Here is a 27067-nt window from a genome sequence, read left to right as displayed (position 1 = left end):
CCATTCCTCCCCGGCCTCGTCACAAATCACACCCCGACTTCTGTGCTCAAGCGCTAAACAGCAAAACGGTGAGGTAAGGATTCAGGATTGCAGCGTGACTTTGCCTGGCGAGCTCCGTTTCCCCTGTTCCTCGGCCTGGTTTCAGGGGAGAAGACAAATAGACGGACAGATCTGGGAGCAGAGTTTGATCGTAAATAGCGGTGCTGGCTGGCGACCAAGGCTCTCGCTTGTTTATCCTCATCGTGAATTCAACTTCTCGCAATATTTTGAGCTCCGTGAGCTCTGCTGGGCAACTACAGTACAGCAAATCATTGTGGTTTGTGTGAAACGTCTTTGATCTCAGCATTGTATTCAAATAAATTGTTTAAAGCGTTTTTAAATTGTTCAGGTAAAGTATTTATATCTTAATTTTGGTTGATTCTCTCTTAGTAAAGATGACGTATAGGATTGTTCAACATTAATATTACATTGGCTATTCTGGCTGCATCTGCTTGATTCCTAAGCAGCATAAGTGATACTTCAGCATTGTGAATGCTAATCACTCTGCTTCCTTCCATCTCAGTCCTTATTAAAGATTTCTCTGTGCATTCGTGATTTAAAAAAATAATGTTTGAAATGTACGTGTTCCTGTTCTTAATATATTTCTTTTCAAAAATATGTGAAAATCAAAGCTGATACAGATGCATGCATAACAAATACTGTTTTTCTTTCTTTCTGTTTTTTTAATGGATTTAGCACATGAATAAAGACCCTGGCTCATTTTTGTCGTCTCACCTTGAGCTGGCTGGCGTAGTGTCCCAGTTTTATTTTAAGTAAAAACCCATCCTCTCCGACCTGGTGCTCGGCCTTGTTCTGCAACTCCTGTATCAGACTGTCCAGCAGGCGTTTGGCCTTGAACTCCTCTTGTGGGTTCTCCAGATCAATGGCATCCCTAATGACACATACAGAATGCACACTTATTATAACAAGAGAAGAGACATCTATCAACTTCAATACACTTTGAAGCAATGTTAAAAAAAAATTTTCAAAGTCAATAAGGTTTACTCACCAAAGCTGGCCTTCTATCCACTGGGACAAATAATGTCGCACCTCGATTGGGAAGTGTTGACCATACAGAGACTGCATCTGGTGCAGAGCATCTCCCTGAAGCTGCTGGGCCTGGATCCACACCGCCATCTTTAACAGCCTGGATTAAGAGAGGGGTTGGTTATGAGAGTACATAATATGATATAAAGGTGGACATGTTTCATGTTGTTCTGCTTGTTCTATATGTTACTGGTTATGCAACAGGAGCGCAATGGCATGACTCAACAGTTGGTTACAATATTTCTCCGACACAATTCACAGCTGTGTCACGCTGGCTCACAGCTGTTTCAAATGTCACTAAGAGAAGCAATAACAGCTATGTGCAATGATCCAAAGGAGTTGAACTCGCAGTAAATACTCTCACAGTACAAAGTAACAAAGTTTTCTCCAAGTTCTCTACCTTGTGAAAAAAATTAAAAAATAAAAGTGCTATAAATTGTATGTGACTGTATGTTGGTCTGAGTTTTCTCCGTTAAGGACAGGCTAACTCACCCAACATGGTTACATCTGTGTAGAAGATGTAAAGATACGCAGGTGTATGGGAATTTAACCGATACATGGTTTTCTAAACGGTCAAAATGGTAATAATACAATGTATGAAGGTAAAATTCTGAGATTTGTTTTGATATTATCTAATTTCTTTCAACAATTTTAAGACATCTGCTCATAAAAACCAGAGCTTTCCTGAAAGAAAACTGCAGTCTGATGAGCCAGTGCAGGCTCCATCACTGTGCATGTCGTTTTGGGAAAAAACTGATCATGGATCTGGACAATTGGACAGCGCAGTAGTGGGCAGAGCGCGTGGCATTGCACTTAAACTGGATGAAAATAACCCGGGATATCAATGATCCACTGGATGGTAATTTTAATTCCGTCCCTGTTGTATGCGAGAAAATCAGATTTTCAGATAAGTTTTACAGCGTGAAGGAGAGGTCAAACAACAACTTTTCTTGGGCAACAAAGCAATGAATTCACTAAACAAGACTGTGTGGGGCTTGTACTATGGAAGTCCAAGGAAGTCCATATTTCCGCTTATTAGTTTACTTTACTCATGTGAAACATGAACCTCGGCTTATGGGGGTTTAGATAGTGACTGGATTCTTTTGTGACCGCCTCCCTCTGGCTCATCCCAGAGCACTGGTGTTGAACCAAGATCTTTTTCAACACAGTCAGATAAGAGAAAAGCCTCCCATGGATCCATGTGACACGTTTACTTCAAGAATTTGAGGCACCGCTGGAGTCCACCATGTGACTCCTAATCACAGCAGCTCAAAGTCATTTGCAAAGGATGATGGGCCATAAGCACCGCCCTCACCTGCTAACAACATGCAACATCATACCAACATGATGAATCCATCATAGTTTCCACAAATTCTCCTCTCCACATCGCAGGCTTTTTTTTTTTCATGAAATTGCAAAAACACTGAAAACGACTTAATCAAAATTAATCAAGATTTGATTTGTGCTACAATCCTCACGACAACATTTCATGAGATCCTGGACTCATTAGAGTTGTGTTGATTTTATTTTCTTTTAGTTTTTTTTGTTTTTTACAAATTTGAGTAGAAAAGTGCAGTTTCAGAGAAAAACTGAACTGAATTCATACTTGCAAAAAGAATAATGAAGTGAAACTTAGAAAAAGGTAAAAAAACAACAACAACAAAAACAAAAATAGAAAAGAACAAAAAAGGTTCAATTGTAGAAGTATGACAGTTCATCAGGGTCCTTGTTACATGTAGGTAAGACAGAAAAGATTTTAAAGGAAACAGTCAGATATTTGCAGGAGTCACAGTTTATTTCTCGCCCTTTCAATAACATGCAATCACAGTTGGACTTCTGCTCTTCGATGTGACGTTATGTTGCACACGCTTAGTTTTGTTTCGGTGAAAATAAATAGATTGTTCGACCATGCACACATTTTATGCTTATTATGTTGGTGACTTGCTGTAGAATCGGTGCGAAAATTGTGGAAACCAGTGTGAAATGTGAATAATTACACATTGGTGTGTAGCGATATCATGATTTGAGGGTTTTAACCCAAGCTCATGTTTATGTATAGCCAGGAACGTAGTCCAGGTTCTACGTCGGTATATCGCATTTACGCACTTATTTTTCAGTGAGCATTGTGTACAGCCACTTCCAATCCCCCACGATGCACCACTCAGGAATATCTATGAGGCTTACTGAATTCCTTTTCCTCAGATGATTATGCCAAAATTATATGACAATGACCAAATACTATGGATGGATTCTTACTAAAGTCGTCTTACAGGCCACTCTTTCTTAGAAATCGTGTTTCTGGGCTGCTTTTAAAGAGGAAACAAATTTGAAGTACGCCCACTTCTCCAGGGACCAAAACACCATTGCTTACAGCTGTTGTGATGCTCCTTCTGTCAATATTTCAGGAAAACACTAGAAATACAGTCAAAAGTCAGTGTCTTCACACTCAACATCATCTTTAACCTTGTAAAGTTAAGCGGAAGCATATCTTGTGGGGTGGTAGTACTGAGTGGAATCACACTGTCTCCAGGTAACCGGTGTCAAATTGACCCAAGTGTGGCTTTGGAGTCTCAACTATTGGCAAAGGCTGCATAACAGTTTAGAGCATCAATAAAACTAGTTGTTTTAACCTTGATGATGAGGATCTCTGCCCTGAGCCATCGACTCAGAGTAAAGACTCGTTCCTCTTCTCCTCAAGTGTCGGTCCAGCCATTGCCTCACCAGGTTCGATATAGTTTGTCTGGTCTGGTTTATCTCGTAGTTTTTTTTCTACTTCTTTGACTTCTGCCTGCGGGACTTGACCCATCTACTGAACTCTACAAGGCTTTGAATTTGAATAAACATTTTGCACGACAATGTTTTCATGTGAAAGTGGAAAGCCTTCGTTGCGTTTTACGGGTGTCAGCGGTGCTCTGAAAGGAAAACTTTTTGGAAACGCACTAACAGCAATGGCGGCCTCCAGAGTGTCATGACCCCCCTCAGCCCATGTTCACCATACAAATAAATGCCCATGTACTCGCATTGTTCTCTGCACGCATGTGCGTGTGATGTCATCACAAAAACAAACGAGACCGCCACTATATGGTTTTCAAAGCGTATCCCCGTAAACACGAAAGGTTCTGAAAGAAAAATGCAAAAATGATGCATTTTTATTTGAAACACTGTTGTGTATACAGGGCCATGTTTCTTGTGTCCGTGCTGCCCGACAAGAATATGAAGCTGTGACCGCCCTCCTTTGCCTTGATCCCCTTCTCCGTAAACTTAGAAACTCCTCAAGTACAAAGAAATCTGTTTTCACTCGGTGGCAAAAACAAGAACAACACAAGTTCAATTCAGGACATTTCAAAATTGATAGAAACTCAAATGCTGGTAGAAAGGGAAGGTGCCGATTCGGTTACTCACATTAACCACAAGCACTTTGGATTCATGAGCAGTCACACAGTGGTTGAAAATGTTTTTCAGATGTTTGCTGATCGAGGTGCAAGAAAAGTGTCAAACCAAGGCTGAGATTTAGAAAGATTTCCAACAGTGGCGTGTGCATAGGTGGGTTTGTCTTTCTAAGCTGGAAGTCAGCATTACACTGACTGAATGAAAACAATTCAGTCAGAAAGTCAACATAGGATTAGAGATTAATATATCCGGACTAAATACACATTGTGAATTGCTTGAACTAAACCAACTCAGACAACTTTTGCACTACAGAGTCAGATTATCCAGCCGTGCAGTGTACAGATGTTTCTGTCAAAAGTCTGACTTCTTCTGCCCCTCGACTCTGAACATGTTTCAGGCTTAAGCAGCTCCTCTTCTCAGCGACACTCTGTTGGGTCAATGCTGCTGGTTTCCAGTCAACACGCCCACTCGCCCTTCTCAAAAGTGGCACAGTCACTGTCAGTAAAAGGTAGAGCGAGATGAGTATGTGGGAAGTTTGTGACGTTCGACTTTGTGCACTCGTTTGGTGCTTTCGCGGTCTCGGCGGTTCCGCTCGACAGCGTGTGTAGTTTGTGTTTGTGTGAATGAAACAAGCGGCTCCAGCATCTTCACATCAACTGCAGAAACGAGAAGCTCACTCTCCGTGTCCTCAGCCTGACTCTTCCTGTCAGTGCAGTGCATTTCCTTTTAAATGCCTCCAGTTTCAATCATCCGCCCTGTCGGCAAGAAACCCTCTGTGGGAGGAGGTATCCTCACTTTTTAGCACAGCTTGTTTCTTTTCATTTCGTTTGAAAACAGAAGCATGAAAACTGTGCATATTGGCACTGCCAAACAAACAAGAAAGCCATTTCCTTGTACAAAATGAAAAACTTTCATTTTGCGGAGGATCCCATGACAAACACAAGTGACCTCCAGTCATCCGTCTAATGAGCCATGAGGCTGCGCTATATAAATCAATTTGAAGTGAAACTCAAAAATCTTTTTTTTTTTTTTTTATCTCATGTGATCGCAGGAATTCTGAGAGCATGTGTGCATGTCATCGCCCCTGAAAACGCGGACCCATAAGCCCATATGCTTGAACATTCACTTCAAGGAGCAAGGTGAACTGAGTTTAGAAAGATAATTCCACGTCTTATGGTATTTGCATCTGTAGACACTAATCCCGTCAGCCGGTGCTAATGCCCTCGAGTGCATATCGCTCTGAATGTGTCCTGAACTTCAACTCCTGACCTCCCAGCAACTTACCGTTTCACCCCAACACTTCAGACTACAGCACCGCTTTCCCAAAACATTTGTGCTGCCGGAGCAGCAAGCAGCCCGATGAGCAGCTCACCTCGCTTGAGGAGCCAAAAACTTTGATCTGCGGTTTCAGTAAAAGTATGAGCTGAAATCAAACCAGCTGTATTCGGCCCTTGATTTCATTTTAAAGGATTTGTAAGGGAAACAACACAAGAGGCTGTTTCTGGTGAAGAAATTGAAAGCAGAACGCACTCGATTCATCTCGGAGCAAAAACAAACCTCATTTAATAGATTTTGGAGAATTGTTAGTCCCGTATATAAAAGCCATTATTTTGAGCGCAGATGTCTATAACCTGTGTGAGAGCAGTTTTCATCATTTTCCATTAAATAAAAATTGTCTGGAGCTGCAAAGACCAGTTCAACCTTTAAAATGAGGATAACATAGCTCATAAACTTTTGCGGTACAAAACCAAACCTCTGTCTGTGTCTACAGTCACGTTCGTGATGCTTTGTGACTACTGCAGACGACTAAATATGTTTTAGCTGTTCTTGTTGCAGTTTTACACATTTTCAGATGTTTTGATCCTACAGACTCTTTTAGCCATTCTGCAATGAGACAACTCCCTTTTATTGGCGCTATCTTAGATATCTGGACATTTTCACTCTTCCTTTTCTTGTGTGCAGTTTCTAGTAATTTTTTGCCACCTTGACCATCTTTTCTCTTGACTTTTTTATGTGGCTGCAGTTATTTTAGCTCTTTTAACTTTTGAAGCCCTGATCAGGACAAAGTAATATTGAAAATGCATGGAAAGATCTTGTAAGGTTTTTCTTTTATTAAATAATTATAACAATTTTTTTAGTAGGGATGCGCCTTTATCACTTTTTTGAGGAGCGAATCCTAATTTATACTTTATATGCAAACCACATGCACAGGCAATGTGTCGCCGTAAACAACCTCCAAACAGCCTTGAAGGCTCTAGTATAATACAGCAGGGGTCGTCACCCACGGTACCAGTCAGTGGATCATTTGGTATTAATTTAGTAATGCTTCTCTTCCATCAGCGCTCCTTCCCCGTGCTTAACTCCGTCAGTTCTTACTGGAGCATACTGAATTTTTGGGGATGTTTATTAAGAGAAACAACTTTCTGAAAACCACTAAAAAGGGGTTAAACATTGAGCCACAAGTAGCTACGGAGCGACTGCAGACAAAAAGTATGTTAACTACATGCCGTATCCCTGACCGATTAAACAAACATGACCTATAAATTAAAATAAAGAAAGAAACAATAAGTCGAAACTTTCCAGGCATTTAACAAGCTCATCTGCCAAGAAAGGGATGAAAGTGTTCTGTTGTTAATGCACAGTATCAAAGCAGGTATTTTTACGACACCTAAATTTTACATTTCTTTAAAGATCAATTCATCCAATCATCAAGCCTGGAATCAAACTGGGTATTTTCCCAATGTGAGGGGGGGAATTCAAACCACGTCACACTGTGTGGTGTGGACACCTTAGTGCTTAGCAACAATCACTTTGTGGTTTTTGTGGCTAGTGTTTGTGTTGTCAGAGACAATAAATCATAGTTTTCATTTTGTATCACTGTCAACTGTTAAATCGTGTCTGTGTTACTGTTGTGTGAGAGAAACATCACACTTGTTATGTTGTAGTGAAACCCAGCATGGCTGTAATGATCTTTGGCACACAGCCCACAGCCTCTTCCCTGCAAGTGAATCACAGCCAGCGGCGTATTGCTTCACCAGCTCCTCTTGACATGAGTTACCTACACAGTTTATCTGTGAGGAAATTGGCAGCGAGCATGGGCGCTCGCACTAACAGCTGATTGGAGGAGGAACCAAACAGGAAGAGCACCAAACATCTCAGCCACCGCTCAGTGACACTCTCTGCGGGTGCAAGACTTTTGTTTCTCTTTGCCATGTCGTGAGACACATGCGTACAAACAGAGCTTCGTCAAACATGCTGGGAACTGAAGGCTGAAACAGCTGCCAGGCTTCCGAAAGACACCGTGAAAACCCGCCGTTTAACGTGGACACTCCAGGTGTTGTTTCCCCTCCTTTGCCCCCTCCAAGAATGAGAGGCTTCCCAGCAGTTGTTTCGTCACACAAAACCGACGTACACTGAGAAAACCAACCACTCTTGAGTCATTTGTTTGTTTTTTTAAATATGTACAATGAACGGTCAACAGACTAGTAGAGGCAGACGATTCAGCGCTCAACTCACTCCAGAAATAAAACAAATAGCAGCTTACCTTCAGCTCTGTGTCACCATGTAACAGCAGGAAACTTGCAAAAGGAGCACCGCAAACACGAGAGAGAGAGAGAGAGAGAGAGAGAGAGAGAGAGAGAGAGAGAGAGAGAGAGAGAGAGGAGAGAGAGAGAGAGAGAGAGAGAGAGAGAGAGAGAGAGAGAGAGAGAGAGAGAGAGAGAGAGAGAGAGAGAGAGAGAGAGAGAGAGAGAGAGAGAGAGAGAGAGAGAGAGAGAGAGAGAGAGAGAGAGAGAGAGACTCACCACGTTCGTCTTGAATCCATTTTCATAGGAACTCAAGCACTGACAAAAAGCATCGAGGTTTGAGAAAAGGGTGAAAAGGGAAAGTCCAATGAACAGATTTCTCTCTGTTCCGACTGTATTGGAAGTGTCAACATAATGACATAATTCATGAAAAGGGAGAAACTCTTCCTGAGGCTTGACGGTAAACAAGCAAAGCTTTCATGCTGATAGCATGTAGGTATTCTGAGGATGCTGAAAATCAAAAACACATTTGCGGAAAAAAACCCATCAGAACAGACGTGTGACAAATGTGTACCCGACATTTCATTGTGAATATATATATATATATATATATATATATATACACAAAAGGTACTAAAAAAAACGCCGTTGCAAGTTAGAGGGCAACATTTGCTGCTATTGCATTTTCAGTTTGGGGAAAAATAGTTCTTCCACCGAAATGAAAAAAACATTTGATAGTTTTCTTCCTCTGCCTCTGTGTGGCCGACCGTTTTTCATCCGCAGAAATTTCCTTCATCCAAAACACCACCAAAGACGTATTATAAACACTAGTTCATTTCAGTCTTTATAAAAAGAAGTAAAAGAAAAGTAACAGTATGATGATAAGGAAGCCACAGGCATTTTATTTTTGTTATTGTTTATCTCTGTGACAAACAATTTCACAAACAGAAGTCTGGTTAGTGGTGTTGAAGGTGTGGGAAGTCTAAATATGCTCTACGCTGAATGCACAGATGAACACAGATGAAGAATTCTGCTTATCTTCTATCATTTGGTCCATTCCATTAAAATGACAGACGTGTAGCATTAGGAGTAATACCACTGATGACCTGTGGTGGCAGTGTTGTCCTGTACAGCTCATGTGCGCCCAGTGAAAGGAACAAAGAGGACAATATACTAAATATAAACTGAAGTAAAAATGTCCACCTGTTCATCATCAATGTTTGGATGAGAAATGTTGTCCGATATGAAACCAACAACATACGCTGCCTCGACAAGATGTAATGATCGACAATCGTGTCAACGTAAGGAACGCACGTTTAAAAAGCATGTATCCAGATACGCTTCCTTTACATGTAACATACACTTCAGTTGCTGTTTTGATTTTCCTAACCGTTGGTAAAATATCATTCTCAGCATGCCTGAATGAATGATTGTATTCCAAAAGCAGGGCAAAACCATCAGTGACCTGACATCCAAACCACAGCATATTCAGTATACATGGCGTTTTCCGACTTATGGAAATGTTGCAGTCTCACCGTTTCTGAAACTGAAACAAAAACAAAACCATTTCCAGTCAAACGTAATTGTGTGAGCTCATGAGTCTCATGAGGGTCACATGCAGCACAATCATTCTCACAGTTAAGTACATTTTGATTGAAGCCGGCCTTTTTGGAGACTCCCACATTACACATATTTTTGGCAACAGCTGTTCCGTCGAGGCAATACACAGCATGCCAGCAAGTTTACCGTTTACATGACAGTGTTTCAGGAGAAAACGCATTGATTTTGTGTTCATCCTCTTAAGTGCAAGTCTCTGCACCGGAGCTGCCGTCACAAGTCAGAGATTTAGCTTCATGAAAATACATCATGTCAGCTGACCAAACACGACGCAAAAAGTCCTCCTTGTTGTCTGTCCCTCTTCAAATTCATCTTGGAAACAGGATAAACAAATGGAATAAAAAAAACAAAAAACAAATGTCCCACACAAATAAGATCCACGAGCCTAAATGTTTGTGGTTTCACAAACGGCATCGGGTCCAGTCGCCACGGCGGCTGCGTTAAACTGAACGACGGCTTTACACAAGGCCGTGCCCATCGTGCTGAAAGACGCAGAGGCAGACAGCTTATCGTGACTGAGGCCGCGCTCATTCCTGGCTGAAGCCTTTAGAGGCACATCAGGAGACCATATGGTCTCAACAATCCCCAGACAAATATGTGAACGTCTTTATTTACGCTGTCTGTCTGTCTGCTCCTGCCTGGCCGCAACCTTTGTCCTCAAATGTCCCTTCCAATTCAGGCAGAGTGAATTATTGTCTTTATCTGCCAAAATCAGATTAATTGAAGAGTTGAGTACCGTTATGAAAACGTCATATGACTTGACCAATCATCTGCTTACATCTTGGATCTGTTAACTTTTGGAATCTTTTCTATGCTGCAGAGCAGCAGATATAAGTAGCCACGCCCCCTTTAGGTCAGTATTGTGGCAGGAAACTGGCTTCAAGGACACCAAAACTTTCATTTTCAAGATGGCTGCAGCAGTGTGACATGTCAGCGTTGGATTTTTACTGCTCTCCAAAGTTTCTTGACTCCGCTAATGACCGTTAACTATGACTCTTCTTCATCGTAGCTTGTGCACATAAAATTACACGGTTGTCCGGGTTTTAATTTACACTTGGAGAAAGGAAAGCGCAAGCCAAACACGCCATGTGTTAATATTGCTTCAGCGCAAACTTGTGGCCCGGCACACTCAATACTCGGTTTTCAAGATGTTCACTTATATATTTATCTATTCATTTATTTGGACGGGACAGTGCATATTCATGTTAAAAAAATCTCATGAGGTTTCATCAGGTTACTGTAAATAATCTGGATTTAGCACAAGGCTAATTTCCATCCATTGTCCCACATAATAAACCATATAATTCACCAATAATTAAAACAAAGATAATGATGATAATATAATACTTCTAAAAAGGTGCTATTATTTAGGTAAAGGGCTCACTTAGCAGAGTCTGGCAGAGGTAAAGTGGCTGGTTTTTTGCTTTGCAAACGTGAAACTTTTATGAAACGAGAACTTTGTCACGTCTAATGGTGCTCTTGCTTTAGTTTAACAAAACAAATGGATGGAGGAATCTGAAATATTTATTAAGCACAGAGACGGTCTCGCTCCCGTTTTAATACATTCATTGTAATGGCTGATAGATGATTCATGTGCGTTCAGAGCAGTGACTGTAAACAACATCCAAGAGGACACACTGATCCTAAGTGAACAGGTTTAATCAAGCAGTGACTACACACGTTTATCGCAACTGCACTAATTTTTAATGCACTAGTTTCAATAACATGAGTTTTAAGGAACCGTAGGCTCATTTTTCTGGAAACCCAGTGGTATTAATGGAAAGAAAAAGCCTTTAGACTGGCACACGAGGTTATTATCTCAGCTGGATGGCTCACGCGTCTTCACGTCGTCAAAGAAAACCAGGATGGACAAATGAATACAGCAGGAATAAATAGAAAAGGGCCTGCAATAAAATACGTATTTGGATGATTTAAGTGTCTGAGAGAGGCACTCAAGACGTTAGTTTGGAGAATTAGATCCAAGGTGTTTTGGCTTTTCTTATCCACTCGTCCTAAAACACATATGCAACATTAAAAAAATCCTTTTACTTTGGCACATCCTTTAAAGATAATTCGCCTTTATTTTAACGGTCAATCTTTTTTTTTTCCAAAAGAATGAGAACAACCTTGGCTCCACGTCGAAAGCTCTTGTTGCGCGAACACATATTTTTGTCATTGAAAGCGCACCGCCTGTAGATTTCTTTGTATCTCGGCTTTTTTTCCGAGACACACAAACAGTTCAACACCCTGGTAACACCGGACACTCATTTCGCTCAACTGATGAATTGCCTGGTAATTAATTAATCCATTTAGGCTTCCAGTGTTTGGCTCTGCTCTGCTCGGTCCGTGAGCATAATGTGGAAAACAGGGAGAAAAAAAAGAAGAAGAAAAAAGAAAAGGAACAACCACGCTGGTGTTTCTGCCACCCGCTGTGCAGAACCATGGCGTACGCTATATTTATGAGAAGAAAAAAAAAAAAAAAAACACAGGAAAATGGGCTCCGGCGAGTATTTCACAACTGCATAAACACACATTTCTAAACCCTTCAAGCTTTACATTTCGTTTCTCGCTGACCCACAGAGGGGAAAAACAGCTGAGGAGTGCTCCTTTCCCCGCTCTTATAATTACCGGGTGCTTTAAATAGTCATTTAAAGAGCTTTAACAAGTCCTTACAATAAAAGTCAACAATAGAAATAAAGTTTTTTTTTTTTTTTTTTGCTACTGTGGGAAGAAAAGCAGCAGCCAGTGTGAGCCGTGAGCATCTGAACAAAGAAATGTTTGGGGTGTGCATGAGAGCTCATATCAGACGAGCACTGAACTGACTGACATCTTCCCATGAATCTCATCTGTGAGCCAGCGTGCATCACATTATAACCTCCTCCATTCATATAAAAATAACATGGTCTTTCTTGTCCCGGCCCTGCACTGTCAATCGCTGTCTTTTTCTATCTCGACGAGGGCATTCCTAGTCCGTGACAAATCTGTTAAAGGCTTGCTTGAAAGATTGGGGGGGGGTAGTTTTTGTTTGTTTTGTTTTTGTGGGGGTCTCAGAGATTGCCGACATGTTCTTTTAGTCCGATATCTAAATTAAACTCAGCCATGTGTCACCCACTCTTTCCTCTGAGGAGAAACTGCCATTCATCAATGTAAGCACTTCCTGTTAGGAAACTGAAGTGCCACCCACCATTCAAGGCAATCTCACCCTGTGAACACACACACACACACACACACACACACACACACACACACACACACACACACACACACACACACACACACACACACACACACACACACACACACACACACACACACACACACACACACACACACACACACACACACACACACACACACACACACACACACACACACACACACACACACACACACACACACAGTCAGATGATGTAAATGCAGATTCAGTGTGTTTTCACGGCACCACACTGGTGTTTTAAATGATTTATGACGCTGGCCACATTTTGACAGAAAGCGCTGACACATTGCAGAAGGCTCCAGGCATCGCTTCCACATTATGCAATCGCACAGGAAAAAAGTATATTTGAGGACATCCTTGATAAAAACACAATCACAAATCCCACAAAAAGTGGTCACGCTGCATCATTTGTAAATTAAAACAGGACTTTAAGCACACCAAATCAATAATAAAATAGAATTGCATACACGTACAACAAAATCATCTACATTTATCTGGGGTTTATTTTAAACTTCAGATGTCGATACTGATTTATCATGGACATGCTCACAGGTTAGTCTGAATTGCTTGGGTTGATTTGCAAGTCCTTTTTTTTTTTTTTTTGCATATTTCCCACAATATCATTCACACTTCCATCTCACAGTATTTAAACTGAAACTTTACGTTTCCCCCGGTTGAGTGAAGCACCTTGTCGAGGAATCATTGTACAAACTTAGCAGAGATGACGCAAACAATATTCAGCATTCATTTCATTAAAAGCAAATTAGAAGACTGAGCGAACATTACGCGGTCGCTATGATTCAATCGGTATTCAGAAAACTTGAAATTGGTTATTTTCTTCTGTAATTATTGACAAATTAACATGGTAAATTCCCTGCTTTGTAGACGATATTATCTCGTTTTAAATTTGAGCAAAACAGTTGAAAAAAGCTAATATAGATGAGATTTGTAAGTTGCTGTGTCGGATTGTTTATTCTTTTGTGCGTGTGTGTATATATATATATATATATATATATATATATATTCACTCTTCTTTCCTCTCAACTATACTTGCATACCTCGCCTCTCCAACAGTCCAGCTGCTCTATGACAGAAGCTATGCATTATCACACCCACCCTTATAAATAACAGCTCACAGTAAAGCTGCGCAGGGTAAATTTAAGTCCATAACTTAGTGGCGGTGGTTTGTAAAGCACACATGGTCGCATCTATTTCCAGAGTAATGGTGGCTCATTCAGAGATATTTTTGAAAAAAGAGAAACAAAGTGCCTTACAAGGCTGGTCTAACTAGTTATTTACAGGCACAACGTTTCTCCTTAGTGTTTCAAAGTAGGAAGAGGGTGAAAAGAACAATGTTTTGTTTGTGAAATGTGTAAACAGTGGGAGTCTTTATCCAATGTAGGGGGAGGGTGATGGGGTCAAGGGGCAGAGGAACAGGGCAGGAGCAGGGGTCTTTAAAAATAGCCAAACCCTGAAATTCAAAGCAGTTCAGAGCAACAGTGAGGATGAAGCACATTTTTCTTTTTTCTTTTTTCTTTTTTCTTCTCAGTCTGGCAAAACATGGCCATTACATCACCAACACTGAGACGGCCAGCTGCTCTTCTCTCTGCAAACACTATAGGCCGGCCAAAGTACGTCCTGTCAACTCATCAACTTCCAACTCAGAAACACAAACTCAAGTGAATTATTTCCAAGTTCAACTATGCATCCGTTCTGAAACGGCGGACATCTCGTCCACAAAACCGCAAACCTCCACGGGATTCCGGGACAACTCGTCTACGACAATATTTTTCAGCATTATTGATGTGGAGGATTGGATTTCAAAGTATATTTACTACATTTTGAAGGATTATTAACTGTATCTGACACAAAAACACAAGATATATCAATATATTTGACACAATAATAGTTAAAACGCCACTACATCGACGGCGGCTTTGAGTGATGCGTCCAGGTGCTCCTTAACGTTTCGGAAGCTGCTTTCTGACACGTTAACGAGCTGCGGGGCTCGTACAGTTGGCGATGTTACATGCTTTTTCAGCATTATTGCATATTTTTGATGGCTTATTAAAGGTTTTATTCACGTTTTCCTCCTCTGAACTGCCGTAAGCTCTATTTTGGGCGCCGCCATCTTGGATGTTTTGCGCTGTACTATTGGACCAGCAGCTTATATGTGACTCAAACACAGCGTGCAAAACAACAATATCATTATGCTAGTAAAAATAGTACCGACTTTAAACATTGGTTTTAAAAAAAAAAAACTGGTGGATTACAAATGGAGAACTTTTGACATCAAGCTCAGGACTAATATATCTTTGTAATGGTGTCTCAATGTGCCACGTTTACAAAACAAAGTTTCAAGTGACAACGTTTTGCTTTTATGCGGCAACAAAAGAAGCAATGAAAACTATGTCATTTTCATGTTAGGCCACTCGTGGGTGCTGCTGTATGTTTTTATAATGACACCACACATACGTGCAGAAAAAAAACAAAATGCTTGTTCACACTGCAAAGTGCGACACAGTAAGGCAAAGCATACCCACACCCAAATCTGTTGTGCGGTTCCACCGCCGAGAGTACAGTTAAAATGTAGGCGGGGCTGTGAACGGCCACATAACATCGCGGGTATAGAGAGGAGCGTCTTGTGGGAAGATCTGGGTGCTGTATAGTGTGGCGACATTTAAAAAAAACGAGTTAACAAAACAACAATAGGAGGGTTTATATGGCGGTGAGCCCATGAAATATTGCGGGCTTGTCCAGAGTGACCATCGTCAACACCAGTCAGCAGACGGCAGCATTGTAGCTGTTCCTTATGGAACCCGTACCGATGTGCTAGGTACACCAACAGAGGGTACGGTACATTTAGCACCATCCACAACTGTTGTCAATGGACACACATGAAAACCTGCCCTGTACCGTTTTCAGTGGCTCCAAGAACTGTTGTCATGGACACAAGGCCTTCTTCTCTGCAACTACGGGCTCAGGTGAATGATTTTGGTGAGAAGTTTGACAAATGAAAATATGAAAAGGAAAGGTTCAACCAGGGAGAAGGCCTTGACCCCTGAATATTTCCATCTGCTGTGCCTCCTACAAATCTTTCCATTGTCCCCAAGGGGGAAGTCATTTAATGCTGCACACTTAAACATTTCTTCTTTCATATAAAATTGGACACTTCAGTCTGATGCCTGTTGGACCACAAGTGAAGATCAAATGATTCATTTACGCATTGATCTGTTGATAGTTAAAGCAAATGCTGGGAAGAAAAGAAAATATGTTCAACACATATAAAACTAAATAAACATGACTTTATGTCATGTTTAGTACACCGAGTCAGATTGCAGAGGAGGAATGGGAAACTCTGTTGTCGCGGAGGAGCGCATGACACACGCAGCTCAGAGGCAGGGACAGATGACTACAACAGTGTCTTTGTGTTGTCTAACCTGCCCGGAGGTCCTGTTGCTATGCTCTAGCCCACATCCCATCACGCTGTCAACATGTGGAAGATCACTCATTAGCTCGATAATCTGCTTGCGTCCGTGCGCGCATATACCTCTTTGCCAAGTGATGACACGAGACTCATCAATCGTCTCACACTTCAATCTGGAAGAAATGTTCATTGAACGGAGCTCATAAGACTGAATTATCATCAAACTGTGGAAGAGTTCTGACGGATAAATCACATTATGAGGTGGACATCTCCGTCCCGCAGGCCTTTCCGAACAGCTTTTTCTTTTTTGTCATTTCTGAACGGAACAGACATAACGACAACTGCAGCTGATGAATGTCACATCGGCTGAAGAAAGTCACATCAGCTCATTATTATGCGGTTACTGAAGGAAAAAAAAAAATGAAGTAACTTTTTTCTTTAAAAATCAGACAAAATGTACTCCAGGCAGAAATTGTTCAGAGCTACTCTGCTTGGTCTTCATGTATGAAAGAAATTACAGAACAAATGGGGTAAATGGGAGAAAGCAGGTCTAGTTAGCACTCACTGAGGAAAACCATCCATCCATCCATCCATGGATAGAAACATGAATTTGAGTTTATTTATTGACTCCACATGTGAAAATGAGTAATTCGGTCTCTCTGTACCCTGCTTTCACCCATATTCAGTGGTGACCAGCTCCAACTCCCACAACTATAACTTTAATAAAGCCAAATCTCAAAATCAAAATTTTTCTAAAGTTTTTCAATTTCCGCTGTATTAGCTATTGTGTTCCTATGTCTTAAAGATATCCTGAATCATACTTTTTGTTAGATGGATGGATGGATGGAAGGATAGACAGATGTACTTAAATTTTGCCCTGTGAAACCATTTTTTTTTTTGTTTTGAGCATGTATATGCTGTTGCTGAGTTTCTCCTGTTTAATTTGTTGGAACACCTCTTTATATTAAATCCACGAGTAGTGCACAGCTGCACCATGCGGGTTCGATTAGCCCCTCTATTAGCACTTTTTTTTAAAAACATGTTTAAGAATGCCATGAAAAGCTTGAGGCGAGCACATGCACGTTCCCACAAGATCAATTGATAAACAACCAATGTGCAAAATAAGACATTGCACATTGTGCGGATGAATAAAAATGAACCCGTTCTGAACCAGAGAGCTGCTGCCTGGAGCTCCAGCGTGATTCGTTGGACTAAATTATCTTGTTAATGACATCGGGACAGCAAACCAACGCATCTGTATGAAAGAGTTATGGTACAGTGGATATTAAAGTGGCAACAATGAAATGGAAAAAACCCCAAAACAAAACAAAAACCCATCAGAGCCCAGTGTCGAAATCCAGTTCATATATCCTATTTTTCTTTTAAAGAACAATCAATCTTTTTTTCTTCTTAAATCACCGTCAACCCGCCAGTCTGAAAACAAATGGAACTGCACATGCAGGCACACACACACACACACACACACACACACACACACACACACACACGCACACACCTCTTTATTGAGCTGAAATGTCGCCACTTTAGACTGTCAGACCAAATGTAATTGTGTGAAGAGAAAAGAGTCGCCAGCACATGCCCTCAGGTAGCCAGTTACCCACAGAGCTGCAGTTCAGGCCCGAGGGAAGCGCTCTTCGCAGGCTGCCATGACGATCCGCCACAAATAAAGGAGAAGATCGCCTCGGCCAGCCGCTTTCAAACAGGTGAGCAGTGCCCTGTGGGGGACATTGACTGCTTCATTGTCAACGCTGTGCAAACTGTGGTTTGACACTGTGGGCCCCTTACAGATGCTGCCTCCCCGCCCTCTTGAAAAGGACGTAAACAGGAAGTGCCTTATTTTTTTTCGTGAATAAGAGGGCTGTGGGTGTGACTTCAGCTGCTTCCAGGGATCCAGTTGTTGATGTGTGAGCTGACTGACAGAAGTTACAGTCTAAATTAAAGCTGCTTTCCATTTGCCATCCGGTTTGGATGTAAATAAGAAGCACTCAAGGCAAATAGAAATATAAATATCAACAACTATTGCTTAGCGGAGATTGTATTCCAAAACATGGTTACGAGACAGGTGTGTGAATGATATCATACCTTTGCATTCAGATTAGCATGAAGAAAGACGCCCTAAAGTGCTTAAGTGGCAATATTATAACCAACAGCCTGGAAAGAGGGGAAAACTAATGAGGTCAGGGAGATGAGAAACCAAAGACAGCATTATAGCCACGGTGATAAAATTGACACTTCACCATACACACATTTCTACACATGAGCAGATTTTCACTGCTGCTCTGTAAAAGCCACATCAGTAAAATTAATAGCCGTCTAATGAATAGCAGCTTCCTCATATGCACGGTGGGGTTCGGGATGGGGGGGGGTTTGCAAGACGGCTTGTTTTAAAAAGGAAGGAAACCAGATAGAAGAGCAGTAATAGTTGGCTGGGGTCAGCTCCAGAGCCTCTTAAAACTTTACAAAAGTATGCAATAAATGTAATAACCAGAACATTCTACCCAAATGAGTGTGAATAATCATGTGAATTTCACTCTTAATGCTCGGCTCTGCTTTACTTTGATTTTAAAGACATTTTGTCTGCTGGTAGATTTGATCACTTTGCACTTATAGATCTCTGTTCTCCTGCTCAGCGGAGCGAGGTGTGCCCAAAAAGAGAGTGTTTTCACGCTTTGTCTACATTGACGGGCTCATCTGACCTGAAATGTCCTTTCCTTTCATTTCCAGGAAGAAATAAAGGTATTTATGTGGTATAGCGACGACAGCCTTCTGAGCTTGCGTCTCCTTCCCTCACAGGCATGAGAGTTTTGTTTCAATATCCAAGGATGTTGTACTTCTCTGATCTGCCTTTTTGCAATTATCCATCTATACATGACCAATACCAATACAATTGTCCATTTGAGGGAGGCAAGAGCCGATCCCAGCTTACAACGGGTGAAAGGGATTGTACAGAGTGGACAGTCCACCACAAAGTCCACAGCTTTGTTCATCTCACATTGTGATGAGACGCTCCATCAGTTTGTTCTATCGAGAATCAGTTGGTTCATGCAACATTGCATGTTGATGTCCTTATTAGCAAACCAGAAGACAAACAACCAAGATGTGTGTGTATAAAGAATCAAGGCAGGGATCAGCAACCTGCAGCGCTGAAGCTGCTCGCCAGCAACTCTGAGGGTCTCACTGCAGCTTTGACACAATAGCGAATAAATCAGCACTTCTCTTTATTTTAGAAGAGGAATTGGACGGAAAGAAAAGTTGAATTGAAGGTGGACAGACTTATCAGGTTTCATTGCTTGCTTATCTGAATGTTTGATATGTAGAGGGAAAAAAACAACATAAAAAAGCTGTGTCGAAAGAGCTAAACTGCTCATAACAGCAATCAATGTAAGCAGTTCACAATTGAGGCTTTTACATTCCCTGAATGCAGCTGTGGTTTGAGTATATAGAGCTAACTACATGCATACTGTATGTCAGTGTTTCAAAGTTTTGTTATCTATATTTAGAAGGTCGGCTATGTTCTGCACAGACAGGTTGCAGACTCCTTGTCTAGTGAAACTCGAGTAATGAAAGTACGTTAAGAGGGAATTTAAATGGGGAAATATAAAACCAAAAAAAATCATTTATAGTCTGCAGCACAAATAAACTTACAAAAGCAAGAGAACCATGAGTTAGGGTATAGTAAAACTGAAAATGATTGTTCATCTTTATATTCATCAAATGTTTGTGTTAATGTTTTATTTGGCTTGTGCTGAAGGTTGAAATGAGCCATCGCCAAAGAGCTTCATATAAATACCATGATGCTGATTATTTCTGCCATGTTTTAATTCTTTATCTGAAAGGCGTGTGTGTGCGCGCGCGCGTGTGTGTGTGTGTGTCCAGCCCCAGTCAAGCATGAGGATAACGACTAAAGGTTACGGAGTGGAAGGGATCAGAAAAGGCTGCGGTCGCACTCACAGCAGTATATGTGTGCTTTGTTGTAACTCATCTGCTCCTCTGATGACACACAACAGATCTTAGCAATCTGTTATTGCAGTGTTACTGGCTGGAGCTGTGACTCAGCAGAGCGGGCTGCAGGTTGACCGATGAAGCACTAGTCAGTGTGAAGTGAAATCAATCATGTAGTCATAATATACTGCAGGTGACAGCACCCAGCCTGGGGGGGAAGAAAAAAAAAAGAAAAAAAAGAACGATGGCTGTGTTTCATCGCTTTGCCTTGCACTAACAAGTAAAATGATCCACCACTGCCTGGTAAATGACTGCACTGCATGTGGTGGAATCATTTTGAGCATGCCCTTGTCCTATTTTGCAAAAGCACATTCGCTGAGCTTTGTTCTTTTTAACGAGGGAGGCTTACTTCACTACTTCACATTTGCTGGGCCTTGTTTTTGTAACAAAGAGGGCTTACTTTACCAGCGATGACATGTGGCAACGGTGGCCTTGTGTAACCTTGTGAGAGTGACATCCTATTTAAAGAAGACGGCCTGGCGCAGGAAAGCTGCAATATCTTCTTGGTCTAATTGTGATCATTAACCTAAGCTTGCATAATGTCTTTGTCAACTTCAAACCGAAAGCACTCAACCTTAATTAAGTAGAGAATTAGAGAAAAGAAAAAAAAAAGGCAAGCTTTAAATTGCAGTTATTTGGGAAAAGTAAATTAGTCTGTAAAGCCGAGTTTTGGTTCTTTCTCTTAACAACCGGTAGGCAGATAGAATAGTGTCTAAATAAATAGAGACAGCGCCCTGGCAGGCTGACCTCATTGTGCTCAGCTGGCCTGCCCGCCCCAGAACCCCCCCCCCGCCCTAAATCCCCTCCAACCATCAGCTTGACCAGCCAATGTTCTGCTTTGTTCCCCCGGCTCACACTCTCTAACCATCTGGACGGACGCCTGCGAGCAAGTCGGGGTATTTAAGGTGAGAAGGGCCGCAACCTGCACACGTGTGAAAAGGAAACTGCAGATTTTACTGCCGTTCACTAAGAGGCTGTTATTCCTTCAAGAGCAGCGGGGCTCTTCATGTTGTTATATCATCGTGTGCAGTAAATCTCTGTGTATAACTTTGAACACATGGTTTTGCTCATTGCGTACACAGCCGACACCGAGCTGCAAAGGTAGCCACGTAAACACTCGGCGATCGCGCGTGAAACTGCAGCCAATCACAACTTTTTGTTTACGTGCATTTGTTTACCGTAACGTAACAGACGCAGAAACCATGAAACAGATGACAGGAGATAGCAGCTGGGCTCCGTTATGTTGTCACCTCTTTCCCACCGCAGTCACGCGACAATTAGCAAGAAAAACTGTCAAGGAAACAGACGGTAGTATTTTGTGTCAGGAAACAATAAAAAGGATGTTTTGAGGTTTATTTTTGTTTGGTTTGGGTTTTTTTTTTACTTTGTTTTCAGCAGATCACTTCCTTCCAAGCTGCTTCTTGTTTAAACTTTAATCATTTCTTTCATGATTTTTCATAATCTGATACTACACACCCTCTTACTTGTGGCAGTTCATTTAAGGACGCAGTAATCTGCACAATCTTGACAAGTGCCTGCCAACATCTCTCACCTGAAAGTTAGGTCGCCGCTTTCTGCCTCCGCTACTCCGGACTGCATGTAAATAATCTGAGCTCCACCACAAGCCTCCATACAGACTGCAGATCATATCAGAGCACACACTCCCCGCATAAACAATGCTAAGCGAAAACAGCATCAATGCAATAATCTAGTCCAAATCATCTTTGATTCTACCAGGGTTGTAGCGGTTTTGAACTCCAAGCTCCATAGTGCAAATATCAGTTGATGTCAAACACCCTAAGAAATCTTACATTTTGGAATTCGTAGACAACGGCCATTGAAAAGACACATTATTGAAAATAACGTCTTTGGTAGAAGCTGCTTCTGCGCATGCACACCACGGCAGTAGTAAATAGTTCTTTTATGCACACACGCAAGTAGATGGACAATAATAGCAATGTTTCCCAGTCCATAGTCTCCTGGGACTTGGTAGTTTTATAGTTGACAGTCACCGTAATAACAATCCAACATGGTTGTCTGTCCATACAAATGTCCACATACTTGCCATTGGTAATGTATGTGTCAGGGGTCTCCAACCTCGGCCCTCCAGGGCGCCTGTCCTCCATGTTTTAGCTCCTCCCAGTTGCAACACACCTGATTGCAATGACGGGCTCGTCATTGGGCTTTTTCAAAACTTTGGTGATGACATCATCATTAGATTCAGGTATGCTGACGCAGGGAGAACTAAAACATGCAGGATAGGCGGCCTCCAGGACCCGGGTTGGAGACCCCTGGATATGCATCATATTGTTTTCTGTGCCTGTGAATGTGGTTTTATTACAAAAACAAACAATAGCAGCCACTAGTGGCCCAACATGAAAAGTACACCAATTTCAGCATTTCTGCTATTTCCGTGTAAACAAGCATCGTTTTCATAATGTTGACATTTAATCCTTAAACTTTTTTGAAATGAAAATTGCAAAAACGACAAGTTTTCACATGAAATGTTGTGGAAACGGGGCCCAAAAGTGGAACTGAGTACATGGAGGTCCATAAATAAAGGCCTGTCACTACTGAAATGGTTATGGTTGTTTTCTATTGCCAATGTTGCCTTTTTAATCAGTTTTCCTCATATTTAAATATAATAGATAAACAAATGTATGTATTCTGTTAAGAGACTCTGACACGTTTCTGTTGTTCTCATTGTGATTTGATGCAAGAAATGTTACGTTAATTAAACATTATTGATGTTAGCGCTCTTGATATTGTAATGACACATTTGTATTTATCAAATCTAGTCAATTTTCAAAAATGTGTGTTTTGCAGTTTTTTGTGAAACAAAAATGCAAAAAAATCTAAAGAGTTTGAACCAAAACTTAGGCTCATGCATTTTAATAAACTAAAAAAAAAAAATCATCAAATGTTTGTGCCCTGTTGTCAGATATTTCAGAAGGAAAAACAACGATAAAAAAAGCTACTAAAGGGTAAAGTGGTTTAACATGGTCTTTTATTTATTTATGTAATCTCTGCCTGGTTCACAGCAGTGACAATACACACCGAGATTCAGACATTGGCAATTTCTGCATTTGCTCAACGCAAAATCTGTATTCGTTTGTATAGATATGCATCGATTTCAACTAGAACCAGTAAAATGGCCTGATGTGATCTTAGGATTTGAGACAGAGGCTGGAGCTCACGTAGGTGGGCCCCAGGAATAGCGGGACGGAGCAAAACCCACCAAACCACTGAGCCGAAACAGACAGCGAACCAGCAAGTCATTATTCACCGTCCGGCTACAGGGAGACATAAGTGCAAAGTAGTGCTTGCCAACATCAGACATATTTATAGAAGGATTGATTACAAAACACTTGATGGGGTCATATCATCTAAAGCACTATTTATAGGTGAAAGGTCATCATGTATCATTTCAACTGACACCGATAACCATAATCGTTATTATTTCTTACTGTTCAACCTATGGAAATGGCAGAAACGCTGTAAACCGTTTCATTTTCAGGTTGGGCCATTAGTTGGAGCCGTTTGTTTGTCTCTGAAATGAAACCACATACACACATACGTGCACAGAACAATTCCCTATACGAGTTGGAGCATTTTTTGAAAAGTTCCACTTTGGAAGTCATTTCCAAAAAGTTTCGCTTTCAGTGACTCTGAGCATCATGTAAACGGACACCCCCCCAAAAAAAACGTTTCCACTTCAAAACATTGTCGTATATACACGGCCACAATGTGGAGAAGGCGTAGGACTACCTCAGGTGAAGAAGAAAGTTTGTGGCAGGAGGGAAAAGAGGAAGGGGAAGGAACAGCCAAACGGCAAAAGATTAATTTGTAAATAATTAGACAACTCATGTGAGGATTCAGATGTCTCTTGCTTTTTTTTTGTTTTTGTAGTTTTACTTCCATCACAAGATCAAAGGGAGGGAAAAAAAATAAGAGATGCTTACTCGAGAAATGCTCACATCTTGGCGGCACATTTTCATAAACTGGGAGGATCCCTATGAGCAGAACAATATCCATCAGCACAGATGCACCAGAGCCAACCCACAAACTTTGCTCTCCTCTCTGTGGTCTGCAGAGGTTTGCGAGGTATTTGGTAACATGTGCTGTCCAATACATGTCATACTTCTTCGTAAAATCATTATTCTTAGAAGTTGTGACACACGCGTCGATGACTTCAGCTGTCATTGAGTTTCCATTCTGAAGCTTGACCAAACAGCATAAACAGCACCATAAAGTTTTGCTTCTTCTTCAAAACAAGGATGAGGAGTCGACGATTCAAATAGTCATGTCCAAAGCGTGTTTGTGTATCAATGATTCATCTGGTATCCTGCTGCTGTTGAGCTCATCCAGTTTCCAGATTAAAAATTCAAAGCGTTCAACTCAAAAGTCAGATATGCACGAATGTAGCATGCAGAGGGGTTTATGCTCATCGTTAAGATAGCAAATAATAAGCAGAAGATTAACCTACATTCACCATGAGATGGAAACAAAGAACATGCAACAGAGTCAGAAGAATAAGTCCCAGCAGAGGGCATCTGGAATTATTGTCACAACGTTCCTCAGATTCTTAATCAAACACATGCAGCCAACGGGGCCGACGCTTAATCGGCTAAGCTTTTGGCAGCGCGATGCTTTGAAATCCCAAACGCTGCGTCATTTCAACACACTCCAAGCTTGATAGGGGACCAATCTATATTTTTTAATAACACACATTGGTAAGATATCGCCTCTCACCCAGAACAACAGCAGCCTCCCTGTTTTCATTCCTGCCGAGTTGCATTAGGATCAAATCTATTGTTGGGAGCGGGGACCAGCCACAGCGGGCCCCTTGACACCAGTCATTTTCCAGGCCTGACGGGGCCCCTGAGAATGCCATGCCTAATTAGTACCTGGCAAAGGCACAGAGGAACTCTTTGAGTTCACTTAATTACAGATGCCACATGCAAAAAAAAAAAAAAAAAAAAAAAAAAGATCACTTTTGCTTATCTGTTGTGAAAGTTTTGTTCTCAAATTGCTACAGAGTGACAACTCAGACTGAACTTGTGTCAACTTCTGTTTTTTTCCCCACTACTACAAAAGTCAGTACTTCAGTAGTCGACATTGTTTACGACCAGAATTCCCCAAAACGGAGCACAAGAGCATAAATATCAACTTAATGTTGCAAAATATGTCCAGTGATGCTCTTAGTTTAAGTCTTTAAACATCTTGTATTCAAGTTAAAGCGGAGACGCCCCAAAGCTGGAAGGGAGGATTTGATTCTACCAAACATGTTTCTAAAATAATCTATGCAGGTCAAACATTTGGCCTGTGGAACAAACCTGGGCCCCAAATTACTTCAAACCAGCCCGCCAAACTACCAAGCAAAGTGTAAACATTTCAAAGAAAACACATCGACATCAACATTTTCATTACATACACTTTGCAACGAAACAAAGTCGAAACTTTAAAGTTTAAATCTCAAAGTAAGTAAGGCAGTATTTTACAGGTCTGACCCACTCAAGATGACATTGGGCTCTATGGGACCCCTGAACTAAAACAAACCCCTGATCTATAGTGACATGCACTAAAACATGGAGTTTAGAACTGAGCAGAACTACTTTAATGTAAGCTTTAACATCACTTTATATTAAACAGATCATTTAATTGTAAAATATATTAGACATGAAGAGCAACTGGCTTCTCTTGCAGCAAGTCATTTGCCAACAATGACCAAATACCACAATGAATGTAAACCGCTTATAACAGCCAAAGTGAGAGAGGACAGCTAAATCTCTTAAACAAAGTATAGTAATGCATGACAGGACACAGGGTTTCATGGCACTTTGAAAAAAACCATCCACACCATGACCCTCGCCTTCAGACCGCCCTGCATACCTCTGTCGTTTGACCCCATTCCTCCAGCACCGGCCTCATTGTCTTCTCAAGCAGCACGTTAAACCACAACTGACAAGTGGACAAACATCCTCTGGGCCCACCCCGTGTGTGACCGGGACCAAAGGCTGCACCCGGGAAGGATTTGTATTGCAGCGCTGTAATGAGACCCTGGACCGGAGTGTTGTTTACATATTCTACTAGAAGTGCAAATGAGGAGCTTTGGCCCCGAGGACCACCAAAGACCCTCGAACATACGCTCTTGTGTGTATTTTGATGCCTATTTAAGCAATACTTACAATGATGTGACAGAAAACAGAAAGCTCTTGCTTCCCCACTGAATGTTTTCTACAACACACCGTCAGTTTTATGAGCTCAAATTGACTTAACCCTAACCCTGGTGGCAATTTCATTAAGTTTAAACATTAACTCCGTTTTGGCGAAGGCCAGGTGAAGGTGAGGGGATCTTTGTATTTGAAGGAAATCTACATGTTGCTTCGGGGGAATTTGCCCTTTTAATTTGACGACTTCATTTTGGGCCACCTACATTAGGTGATAGAATAAAAGTGTACGATTGCAGCAGTGAGTCAGTTAGTTAGTAGCTGATTAACCGGTGGTTGCAGAGCATCTATGACACACATGTTCACTGTGTCATCCAGCTGTGTCGGGAAGTGCTACTCCTTTCTTTTTTTTTTTTTTTGACCGAGGACACAACGTTTTGCGTCTACGTGGTCCTGACACACATTGCGGAGGGCTTGTGTGCAGCAATACAAAACAAAACGCTTCACAACTTCCTGTTTTAGTAGAATTTATATAAGAATTGCAATGATATAGCAACGATGTAGCTTTCATGTAGGGCCAGTAGTGGGTGCTGTTGTTTGTTTTTGTGATGAA

At 41.3% G+C, this 27067-nt stretch overlaps 1 protein-coding gene across 3 annotated transcripts in view; it reads right to left on the bottom strand.

Moving 5' to 3' along the window:
* The window catches only part of stat5a (signal transducer and activator of transcription 5a), a 56485-nt gene that overhangs the window by 13822 nt on the left and 15596 nt on the right, over positions 1-27067 (bottom strand). For all 3 annotated transcript variants that reach the window (XM_080511128.1, XM_080511130.1, XM_080511129.1), the window contains 2 exons: positions 1049-1186; positions 775-931 (listed from right to left, as the gene is read on the bottom strand). In XM_080511128.1, the coding sequence (XP_080367254.1) occupies positions 775-931; positions 1049-1176 (285 nt within the window). In that variant the 5' untranslated portion in view covers positions 1177-1186. The remainder of the gene's footprint in view (positions 1-774; positions 932-1048; positions 1187-27067) is intronic.

This window comes from Blennius ocellaris (assembly GCF_963422515.1).
Source record: "Blennius ocellaris genome assembly, chromosome: 16".
Taxonomy (NCBI): Eukaryota; Metazoa; Chordata; class Actinopteri; order Blenniiformes; family Blenniidae; genus Blennius; species Blennius ocellaris.
The sequence above is the reverse complement of the archived record's forward strand: the minus strand, read 5'-3'. Positions and strand labels throughout refer to the sequence as shown.